General features: G+C 38.5%; 1 protein-coding gene across 3 annotated transcripts in view; it reads left to right on the top strand.

Moving 5' to 3' along the window:
• The window catches only part of bbs9 (Bardet-Biedl syndrome 9), a 182,720-nt gene that overhangs the window by 15,399 nt on the left and 155,074 nt on the right, over positions 1 to 12,247 (top strand). For all 3 annotated transcript variants that reach the window (XM_030749748.1, XM_030749747.1, XM_030749749.1), the window contains exons 7-9: positions 4,207 to 4,291; positions 4,651 to 4,834; positions 9,649 to 9,778. In XM_030749748.1, coding sequence (XP_030605608.1) covers positions 4,207 to 4,291; positions 4,651 to 4,834; positions 9,649 to 9,778 — 399 coding nt within the window. The remainder of the gene's footprint in view (positions 1 to 4,206; positions 4,292 to 4,650; positions 4,835 to 9,648; positions 9,779 to 12,247) is intronic.

The raw sequence follows: 12,247 nt of genomic DNA on the forward strand, positions 1-12,247 counted from the left end.
TCTAACAGTATAAAGTTACTTGAGGTTATCTGATTCACAGTCATCAGTATCAGCTGCTGATGGTTAACGAGCAAAGCTGACTAAATCTCCTCCATCCAAAAACCATCTGCTCCCAGTGCATAGCTTGTCTAGATGGACCCAAACAGATACACAGACGCACTTGTGCACACATGGTTTGATCGGAAAGTACCTCATTTTAATGTAAGCACATGTACAATTCACTCTGATTGCACATCTTTTAGAAGTCTTGCAGACTGTGTGGGTGTACGCTGTGCATGCGTGCAATCTTCTCTCCCAGCTGTTTGTTATCTGGGTGCCCCCCACCAGTATCAAGACACTCTCCAGACTGGATATCACAGTGGAAACCCTGACGTCATTGCTCTCACTGGACATACACACAAACAGAGCTCTGCACAGACTGCAGTAAATCAGACAGAGCCCAGCAGACACATATAACCTTTTCATAAATGACAACACAGCATTACGAATGCAACAAGCTTATTTCCTTTACACAACACCTCTGGCCAACGTAATGTCTCTGCTCTAAATGGATTCTCACATTTAGTGGAGACTTGTGACATTCAGTTTTAAAATGCCATAACAAGACAGTCATGCGTCACAATAAATGTAAACGCTGACTAGAAATGTGTCTTAAAGCAAAGGTTGGTGCACAATCAAAGCTACTCACTGAATGGAGATGAGCATCATTAGCTGAAAGATATGAAATACCACAATAAAAAAAATAGTCAGTTGATTAGGATACCTATTAAAAATAAAACATAAAAAATATGTATTTTATTGTTAGAAATGTACATATGTACAAATACATTTCACTGTGCAAAATACATTTCACTGTGCATTGTACTGTGTATAACTGTGCATGTGACAAATAAACACTATCTTATCTTATCTTACATATGCCAGCATATATAGCACATACAAAAACACATTCCAGCATATGTTCTTACATGAGCACGTCTTTCCATGTGATGAACACTGTACAGTTCCTGTAGCTGATACACAATAAAAGGTTTTGATATAACACAATAGCAGCAGGAAATGAATTAGCAATCAAGCAGTGCATGCATTAAGAATGCGGTTCAAGCAGAGCATTAACAAATTGTGTTTCAACTAAAATGCTTTGTGATCAGGATCTGTGGGGTTGATGGTCCCTGACGTAAGCAGTTACCAATTAACAAAAATAAATAAATAAACAGATATGTGTGGCTTATATGCTTTCTGATTCAAACTTAGATGCTTAAGAAAGGTTCTAATCTTTAGTGCATTTTGTTAGAATGATGTTAAACTATACTCGTGCGTAAGCTCTTAGTGTTTATTTATAATAGGAGTTGACTTTAAATGGTTTGTACAATATTTTACTGAAAGTGGTGCATTTTGGTTTTACTACTATTATGCATACACACACACACACACACACACATACATTATAATATATATATATAATATAGTCAAGGTTTTGCTGACTGTTGTACATTTAATATCATATGACTGGTCAAACAGTTCTGCTTGGCTCGGTTTATTTAGCTTGCTGAACCTTCTCCTGCCCTGATGAATGAGAGCTTGATTTGGTTACTGTGTATGTGTGTGTGTTGGCGTCAGCTTTCAGCTTTTAGTTTGTGTTTATCTGTGACACTAAGAAAGCATACACATGTAGTGTGTATTTGTGTAGTTTTTGTGTATGTATATGCTTTGATGTATATGTTGAAGGTAAATGTGTGTGTGTGTGTGTGTGTGTGTGTGTGTGTGTGTGTGTGTGTGTGTGTGTGTGTGTGTGTGTGTGTGTGTGTGTGTGTGTGTGTGTGTGTTTTCAGAGAGATCCTCTTTCATATAAATGGGATGTTTGTTTCCTCAGACTCAGTGTCCTAAACTCTGCAGGATGACTGATACTGCCTAAACACACACTCCTGTACACACAAAGTCAAATCTGCACACCGTGCTCACTGCAAACAGTATTTTAGTGACAAATAGAAAAAAGTATATGTATATATCACTGCCAGTGATTTTGTGTGTCTCCCTCCTTACATGTTGGTCATGCAGGCGAATAAGCTGATGTCTATGGTTGTCTCTGAAACATAAGGCTTTCTGTGTGTGTTTTTTTTTTTTTTTTAACTCTTTTTAATTTAATTTTTATTTTTGGAGGGAACTAAATGCATGTGCGTGCGTACACACCCACGCATGTGTACATGTCCAGTTTTAATTCATTCATTCTACCTCTTATGCCATCATTAGTAAAACATCTAAGTGAAGGGTGGAATAATTATGAAATATCAAAACAGGGTGAAAGAATATACTTATTTTATAGTGTTGTTTTAGTATTATTAGGCTGAATTTAATCCGTTCACTCATGCAGGAGCCGGCCTGTCGATCCATTGAGTGTTGCCTGAAAAGCTTAAAACCCCTGACATGTTTAATATATTTTTTAGTCCATTTTCTTTCCAAGGAAATGGTCATGGTGTGATGAAAAGGTTTCTTTACTGGCAGTCATCCATAAAGCTCATTAGTCTGCTCGCCGTTTCTCACAGAGGCTAAGCGGGTACTGCTACTGTACGGATGAGTTCAAAACTATAAATCTTGCATTGTATTGCAAAAATCAAAGGTTAGAACACTTCATTTACTATTTTATACAAAATGTTACGAGGAATTAACGTCACTCTTTGAGTCACATGTGGTAATCAGGTTTACCCAGGTATGAAACGAAAATGTTGTTCAAGCAGTGGAACGGGCAGTGATGTGACTGTTCTTTGCAATAAGCAATACATGAAATAAGTAAAATTTAACAAAAAGGAGGCAGCCACAGTCTTTATAAGGAACCCATACTGAGCTGCATGTGAAGTGACAGATGCCAAGTAGAAAATGATTGTGAAAGCTGTCAAGAAATGTGATTTATTTTTATTTAAATTCTTTTCTATGTTGGAAATTATAAACAGAATTGCAACATTCAGGTGACCAAGACGCCTACAGTATACATGCTAAAGCTCTGCCGCAGTTCAATACTAGGTTATATAGTAACTCTAAGCACATTTTGAGAATATAGCTTAGACACTGAAAGCATAACAAAACAAAAGTATGCCCTAAATTAAAATGTTAATATGATACCATCTGCTAATTAGAAGAAACACAAAGTAAGAACGAGGCTCGAGTGAATGCAGTTTGTCAAGTAAATTAAATTTTATTTGTATAGACCAATATAGCACAGGTTCAAAGGGCTTCACGGGCATAAAAACACATTAATAAAAAACAAATAAGCAAACAAATCTAAAAATATATAAATAAGTTTAGTGTGTTTTAGTTAATTAATGTACTGGACAAGTTACAATTTTAACCTGGTGGCTGTACAGGTAGTATACGTAATAAAAATGCTTTATACTTAAATGTTTTGTTCCTTTACACAAGAAAATGAGTCGTTTGCAGGCCCCTCAAAAAAGAAACTAAAATGTTAGGATGAAGTATTAATAGTACCCTTAAAGTGGCAGCCATATCGGATTGTGCTCCCTACAATAAAGGTCGATTTCAGGCCTGCCTGCTTTGATTAACAACAGCTTTCTGGTTTAAACAAGCAGTGCGGAGTGAGAAAGCTGGGTGGATAAATCAGCAGTTATTTAGTGTTTGGTCTGTGGTGCAGAGTCAGGCTCTGTTCATCCAGGTGTTAGAGAAGAAGGATAGATTCCTGCTAAGCTGCTTTGACTGCCAGCTTCTTACTGGAAGAAGCCTTGCGTGCAGATGCCAAAATCAACTGACCACAGATCAGTCTGACCACTTTATCCTTAGCCAGTGGCCAGTAGCTCACTGATTAAAGCTGATAGACCACGGTTCCAGGGTATGGCAGGCCAGTGGCTTGTTGGGGGAGAAGATATAAAAGAGAAGAAAATATTTGCAGGGGTTTGTTTATTCTGAACATGAATTGTGGTTTATTGGTGTAGTGTTGTTGTGGTTTTGAGCTAATGGTTGTGAAAGCTGTCCAGTTTGGGTTTTTAGACTGGCTGGGGAATATCTAATGGGAGTACTTTATGGACTCCCTGCACAGTGGAAATTGTCCTTTAGCAACACTGCCAGTTTCTTCAAAAGTTAAAATCATCCTACTGTGTGTAAAAATAAAAATAACTTATCTTCTGTCTAAAACCATAGCTGACATTGTAATAAATGTAGAGGGGGAAAAGTAGCTGTTTGTGTCTTTCTTACTCTCAGGTATGAGACTTTGGCTGTGGCTACAGAAGCAGAAAGTCGACAGGATCCCAGCTTACCCCTCAAGACAGGGGGCAAGAGGCTGATGGTGAGCACTAACACACACACTAACAAAAGCACACACACGCACGGTTATTGCATCCCCGGTCAAATGTAAACAAAGGAATCCAAATGTTAATGATTAAACACATATATTGTGTATATAATGCCTGATTTTTCCTCCAGCATCACCAAAAAAAACACCCTTAGTGCCTTCAATGCAAATTTGTAGATCTTAAAGGTTTATGATATCCATTTCTGTGGAATGGATATAAATTATCTAAGAAAAAGGAATCTTAGGGACTACGCATTTTATCAAGGGTGTTCAGACAGCGCACATGTCACAGTGGGTTTTTTTTTTTTGGCAATAAATGATGTTGTCCTGTGTCTTTGTGTGTTCTACTTTAGCCTGACTGGGCATTTGTCCTGGGAGAGCAGGCCCTGGATCTCTGTGTGCCCTCTTTCTCCCACGCTTCCTCCTACATCTTCATCCTGGGTGAGAGGAACCTCTACTGTCTGCGTGACAATGGGCAGATCCACTTCATGAAGAAGCTGGAATTCAACCCCAGCTGCTTCCTGCCATATGCCTCAGGTAATCCAGGACATTGGACTCTTGTCCTACAAGATTTTTGTCAGCTTTTCTGCTGCAGCCATTATTTAGGCCACATGTGTAATAATAATGATAAAACAAATACCTGTTAGACTCAGAGAAATAAGAATGGGATGGAAAACTACTGAGTTTCAAAAAGGCGAAGTAAATGCCAATCCCTGTTTCTCTGGGCAAATCATGATGCAGAAATAAAGTGATTTGCATTCAGAAGAAGGTCCAAATTGGATTATTTCTTCAAAGGTGGTGATTAGTTTTGATTGTAGAAAAACATCAACCTGTTGGCAGAGTCGCTTTTAACAGCGAGCAAAAGTTCATAGGCAAGCTATGGGAAGAGGCTCTTCTTTTCCCTTAGCCTTCAGACTGGCAAAGTTCAGCTGTGTTGGAGTAAAATGCAGCATCGAATCACAAAATTCAGTATGCGTCAGTGCACCTACCATAAGCAAACTTCCAAAACACTAACTGGATAAAATACATAAAAGCAAAGCTATTTGAATGGCATACTGCCACATGAAAGGCTCTGCAGGAAGCTGCTTTTGGCAAATTGTGATGGAGTAAATGGAATAGGTCTGCTACAAGCATGAAAATAAAACTGATTATTCAACTGTAGTGTATGTCGATGTCCCAATAATACAGGTATTATACTGTATTTTTGCTGTCCAGTAATACTTTTTACATTTACTGTGTATTTTTTTTGTTTTTTAGGCTTTCAGATAAACTGAAGAGATAAATACTCCTCTGTGAGTTAGGTGAAACTAAACATCCATTTAGCATCAGTTTTGCTCTTGAACAGCCACTGAATGGGGTTTCTGGCTCTTTAGCATGTACATAGTCACTATGTAAGACAGCTAATTTCTGTCTCTGTCTGCTGTTTGTTGTTGAACAATTGATTTATTTATTTTCATTTCATTTCATAATTCATTTTTGTGGCCAAAAATTGTTCTAAGAGTAGTGCAAGTATGTTAAAATGCTGGCTTGTAATCTAAACTAGGATTAAAACTTCAATGAAGTCAATGGAAACTTCAGGTAATAATTAATTCATCACTGCAAGCAATCCTTTTTACTTTGTCACTTTAAAACAAAGTTTACTAAATGCAGCATTTTACTGATTAAGGTGTGCATACACTGGATCACTTGGCAACACACTTACCAATGTCCCACCTACAGCAATGAGAGAAAAAAAAAAAAGTGGGAAGTGAGGGATTCATTTTGTCATAATGAGTATGCAGCATATTGAAATTATAGGCATTACTATAGATACACCCATGGGTACATGTTTTTTTTAACCTTTAACCTTTATTTATACAGGTAGTCCCATTGAGACTCAGTGTCTCATTTGCAAGAGAGACCTGTTTCCAAACATACTAAATTTCCAATAATAAAATAATTCAATAAATAGTAAATAAAAATGCCAAATGTTTACATAATCATACAAAACAAGAACAGGGTTCCAGTGATAATGTGACAAAATCATTTACAAGTATTTTGAAGTCATGTGTTTATTTGCTGTACATAATGGGTTCCAGCTTTGAACACCTCTCCCTGACTTTACCTCTGATGGGGGGGGGGTACAATGTGGTGATTGTTAGCTACATGTGAAAGGGCATCACATCTGAGGCGAGAGGCTACTGCTTCCCATACACACAATGGAAAGGATATGCTGCTGGTGGATGATGAGGGGGTTTGTGTGTTAGCCTACAGATGTTGAATTGGTCTTCATCTCACACACTTCCTTTTAGAAAAGTTGGAGGCAGTCATTTTTGTGAAAAGCTTGCACCTGCCTAAATGAATTGATTTGAATTCACATACACATACACACACGCACACAATGTTTAATTATTCAGTAATTAGTAATTAGCAGTACAATTGTATCAAATTGCAGCCTGATTGTGGTCATTTGGAATGGGTAATATGAGAACATACACATAAACAGATGTGCGCACACACACACACACATATACTCACACGCGGATGTAAATTTATGAGTTTTATTTTCATGCAGTGAAGGAAAAGCCTGTGATCTGCATGGCCGCGCATCCAGTATTTGGGTTGCTGTTATGGTTGCCTAAGAAACCAGTGTGACTCAGACTTTCAGTCAAGTGCATAAAATCGATCTGCATCCAGAAACAATTTATATATATATATATATATATATATATATATATATATATATATATATATATATATATATATATATATATATAAAACCCATACATTTCCGATAAGTCTTGTTAATTGGAGAAAAGTGCACCTCAATAAAGATTTCGTTGTTTCTGTCGCATTAAATTGCATTGGCAGTTAACAGCTTAAATATAATCTTTTCACGCTAAAAATGTTAAGAAGGAAAAAATTATTATTTACTCGCCATGATTATTGACTGCTGCTGAAATTTTCATCACTATGAGCAACGCTAATTACATGAATGTTGTTAGACTTACTTGAATACAGTAGCATAAAGTTCTGTGTATAACCTATTGAGACTGGACAATGTGCAACAATGTGCAATAGACATTTGATATAAAATACCCTGAAAGATTAATGAAAAGGATCTAAATGCAATAAAAAAAAAAATTGAATGGAGGAAGGATCCAGAAGGGAGGCTTTATGGACTGACTGCAAAGTGGCCAAGAACTTCCCATAATATCTGTTTTCAATTTTTGAATTAAAAGATCTCAGCTTTCAAAGTTACCTCCAGTCTCTACACATTATTTAGATTATTGAAATTACTCTTGGAAATTGTCTATAAACTTAATCCCCAACGTGTCATTTCAACAAAAGCAGCTTTTATTGGGACATGATTGCTGTCAACAATCAAAACCACATAAAAATTCCCACATGGCTCGGGGATGATGACAATTCCCAGGAGCAAGACTGCTGTTGCAGTCTTCATTCTCAAAAACAAACTAAGTCCACGCTAGAGTTTATTTTTAACAGGCTGATATTTAGTGACACTCTACTGGTAGAGCTGCCAGCCAATAATCAGTAAGGGCTTCTTTCATTGTGCAAGGCCATTCAGTGGTTTTCTAAAGAGCCTTCATAGTTGAGAGAGTGGTGCAGAGGAGGACAGACAACAGGGATCTCTTGAGTTTCCCACAGCTGCCTCTGCTGGAGCAGTCCCCTCACCCTCCTAGTCTACTTCTTTTATGCTCTCTGTATCTTTTTTTTTTTTTTGTCATTAGCTTTAGTGGCTTCACTGCTTACCTGAAGCCTTCCAATCAAAAACCAGCTCCTGAATGATTTTGGGATTCCCACTTTTAGGATCGTAACAGACAGTTGACAGATTGATTCAGATAGCATCACGATGTGATCTGATCTTATTACATGGCACCTGTGGGACATCTGTGGGAGAGGTCGAGGTGGTCTCGTTCTCTCCCCATCCTTAAAAAAACAAAACAAAAAACAAAACATAAAATCTTGGACTGCCTTCCAGAGACTTTTCAATTTATTTGTCACTAAAAGGTAAAATGTATCACAGTGTAAAGTTGTAGGGAAAGAAGTGTGGAATATTAAAATAGTAAAAACTATTTATTATATAATTCTTTTATTTTATATTTTATCTATAGGTCATAGTGAGAGGCACGTGGACAGAGAGCGAGTTGAACTGAACATTTTGGTTAGTGTGTGTGTGTGTGTGTGTGTGTACCACTTTTCTGTCTCAAGATAGGAAAATCAGAAATAAGGAATGAGGGAAGGGCAAAAAGTCAGGAAGGATAGAAAGGAGTGAAAATGAAGATAAAGGCGAGGGGGCTATAGCGTATCCCAGCCGCCATAGGCCTGACCCTGAAAAGGATAAGGGGAAGAAAATGGATGGATGGATAAAGGAGGGTGTAAAAACACAGAGGAAGAACCTGAAACATGAGGAGGGAACAAGGAAGTAGTACAGAGCAGAAAGGGGGGGGGGGGGGGGGGGGGGGGGGGGTAAAGATGAGTGGAAAAGAGAGAAAAGAATGGGATGTGGGACTAAAGAGTAAAAGGGAAAAGGCTAGAAAGGAAGGAGAAGGAAGAACATAGGTTGGAAATTTTTATAATAAGGTTGTAATTATAAGGCTGATGTGGAGACATAAGGTGCGTATTTTACTTTAATGTGGCACCAACACACTCTGTCATTTCGACCCCTGCACTATACCACCCTGCTGACCGCTGCTACTATATTATAACTTTCGTATTCATCTGTGTGAATGTGTGTGTGTGTATGTCTAAGTGAGGTGTGTTTGTTTTGCGTGTGGCCGTCACCTCAGATCTCTCCTGGTGGTAACTGCACCATTGGTGGGATTGACTGGACAGTTGTGTGTATGTGTGTGAGTGAAACATAAGTAGTAAAATGTAAGTAGTATTTATACTGAGTGTTTCAAGTCATGAGTCACGAGAGTTAAGTGTATATGGAACTTCAGTTGTATATACACCTATAAAAGGTGACCTTGTCTCAAAATGAAAAATCTAGATGACAAAATTTCTATATACAAACCAGACGTGAAAAGTGATTTATCTTTACTTCAGAGACGTCTTACAGGGGGATGCTGTCCACCAGAGGAACTGATTTCTGTGCTACATGGTTGTTGAGTTTTTGAATCAAAATTTCAGAACCAGACAAAACCAGTTAATTAATGTTGCTTTTCTCTAGCCATAATCATCACAGCAACATAAAATTATTGCCATAAAAAGGTATTTAATGGAGTCCAGACTTCTGGGAGCCAGACCCTTTATGCTAATGCAAGATTTTTGTGTAAAATGTCATCACATTTAAGGTCTGTTCTTACTTCTAACCTCTTTTTTTTTTTGTTTTTTGTGATCATGTTTAGTGGCAGATGGCACCACAAACCTGTTGCTTGGTAATCACACCAACATGCTGCTGATTTACCAGGATGTGACCCTGAAGTGGGCAGCCCAGCTCTCCTTTGTGCCGGTGGCTGTGCGTGTTGCCAACTTCTCGTGAGTATAACCTTCAGCACATAAGGCAGTATTACTGGTTCCCTAGTGTAAAGACAAACATTTGAGTTTAAACATGAAGGACAGCTAAGGACAGCTCGGTGCATGTAGCGTACACAGGGGTGAGTATACATGTAAACACACACACCTATAGCAGATATTATGTTGTGTTTATCAGCTTGTGAAATCCAGTGTGTAAATTACCCAACAATGTCTTCCAGCTGGCCAATCAGAGCATAGTGGGGAGGGGCCAGCTTTCCAAACAACTCCAATCAAACTGCAATTTGATACAATTACAATGCAAAACACAAACACAGTTGAAAAATGATGTGGTTTCTGGTTGTGTGTGTGTGTGCATGTGTGTTTTAGATGCAGGAGATATTGTGTGTCTGGGTAGCTGTTTGGTTTTGTTTGAGGCTGTGTTGTTTTAAAGCATTTGATAATCATCGGGCGGTTTAGTGTGTCGGAGGGACACTGCGCAGTGTGGGATAGGAACACACAAAACAAGACCAATACACACAAAAATAACACACAGTTACTTCAGCAGCTCATTGTGGCTATCGGTATTTGACAGCAGTGCTCCAGGAGGTCTTGTTTTTTGGAGGCAGTATTGAATTTTATTGCCAGCCCTAGATTAAATATTCTCACCAACGTGGGATCAAGTCTAATATGGACTGAATCTGAATCAGACTTGTGGAGACTAAGAACTTGATATGTGCTTTTGTTAAGAGTGATCTGAAAGGACCTTTTATGGAGTAGAAAATGAAGTCAGCTCATAGGGCGAGAATGTCAACGCTGGCAGCAGAATGATTTTGCCAGCCCCATTGTACCTTTAAGACAAGCTACAAGCTACAAGCTAGCTCACGTATGTAACTGCTTACTGTCACCTGGAAATGTTATTCGTGCATTTAAAAATGGCTTGAAAGCAAATGTACAACTAAAGAAAAATGAGTCAGACAAATGTCAGGGGTTAACATTTACCTTCAGCTGATAGTCATTCAGCTATGTTCACTCATTCACCAAATGATTCACTGCTCTCTGTCTCTGTCCCTTTTCTCACACTGACAGCACATACTGTGTTTGAAATCTGAAGTAGTAAGAGCTGAACCCAGTGCCGACTTTGACGCACACAGTATGTGTTATTGTTGGTGGATTGCGCACCGTTAACCTCCTAGCAGTGCTGCGTCTAACAGCTTTTCTGGTGGAAATCCAGCTTTGCATTCTGCACCCCTTGGGAAACAGTTTTCCACTTTACTCAGTCCATTTTAAATGTACTTTGGCCCAGAGAAGGCATCGGAACATGTTCGCTTATGGCTTATACGATGCATGACGGAGCTTTAACCGGTGTTTGTGGATGATCCTGGTTCTGCCGGAGGTTTCTTCCTGTTAAAAGGGAGTTTTTCCTTCGCACCGTTGCCACGTGCTTGCTCATAGGGGGTCGTTTTGAATGTTGGGTTTTCCCTGTAATCATTACATGGTCTTTACCTTAAAACATAAAGCACCTTGAGGTGTCTGTTTGTTGCAATTTGGTGCTATATAAATAAAATTGAATTGAAAGCCCTTTGTTGTCCCTGTCCCAACTCTTTTGAGACATGTTGTTGCCATTACATTCAAAATGAGCTAATATTTCTCTTAAAAATGGTACATTCCTCAGTTTAACCATTTGATATGTTTTCTATATTGTGTTGTGAAAAAATACAGCTTTATGATATTTGCAAGTCATTTCATTTTGTTTTTATTTGCATGTTACACACCTTTTTTGGAATTGGGGTCATACATTACCACATTATGTTGAGAAATGTTTTAAAACCTTCTTGATTTGTACACCTTATTCAACCAAACAGTGTACATAGTGCCACATTTTGGCTTTTTAAAGATTGAAATCAGTTCTCGTAACATAGTTTTGCAGTGGCACATATCTTGTATGTATGTGTAGCTAACACTGCTTTTAGAATATGTATGTGCCTTTTGTTGGTTTGTATGAAATATCAGCATTCTTTGCCTCATGAGTGCTTGGAGCTATTATTCAGCGTGGGGTGTGTTTATATATGTCTGTGTGTTTTAAATGAATGTGAGAGCCATCTTTTTTATGAATGTGTTTCTGTTGCAGTTGGTCACGGCTCTGTGAATGCGCATTTATCTGCGTACGTGTGTGTGCCCGCGCGTGTGCGCGACAGAGTGTTTCTGCTGCAGTAAAGTGAAAGTTTTATGCCCCCTCAGACGCCCTCCTGTGCAGGTGTGGAGCCGACTGCTGCTCTTGACCTGAACCCCCTCATGTGTGGGTCTGTGTACGAGTGTATGTGTTACCGTCTCACTGGACTGGAACAGAAAACACACACATACACACACAACGCATCTGTAACCAGTTAGCACACACAGAGTTAAAACACATTATTGCATCACTCAGCATTTCTTCATGCTCTCCCTCTTTTCATCTGGTTCCATATTACAAACCAGGACTGAACTTAACAT

Source organism: Archocentrus centrarchus, chromosome 16 (assembly GCF_007364275.1).
Source record: "Archocentrus centrarchus isolate MPI-CPG fArcCen1 chromosome 16, fArcCen1, whole genome shotgun sequence".
Classification (NCBI taxonomy): domain Eukaryota; kingdom Metazoa; phylum Chordata; class Actinopteri; order Cichliformes; family Cichlidae; genus Archocentrus; species Archocentrus centrarchus.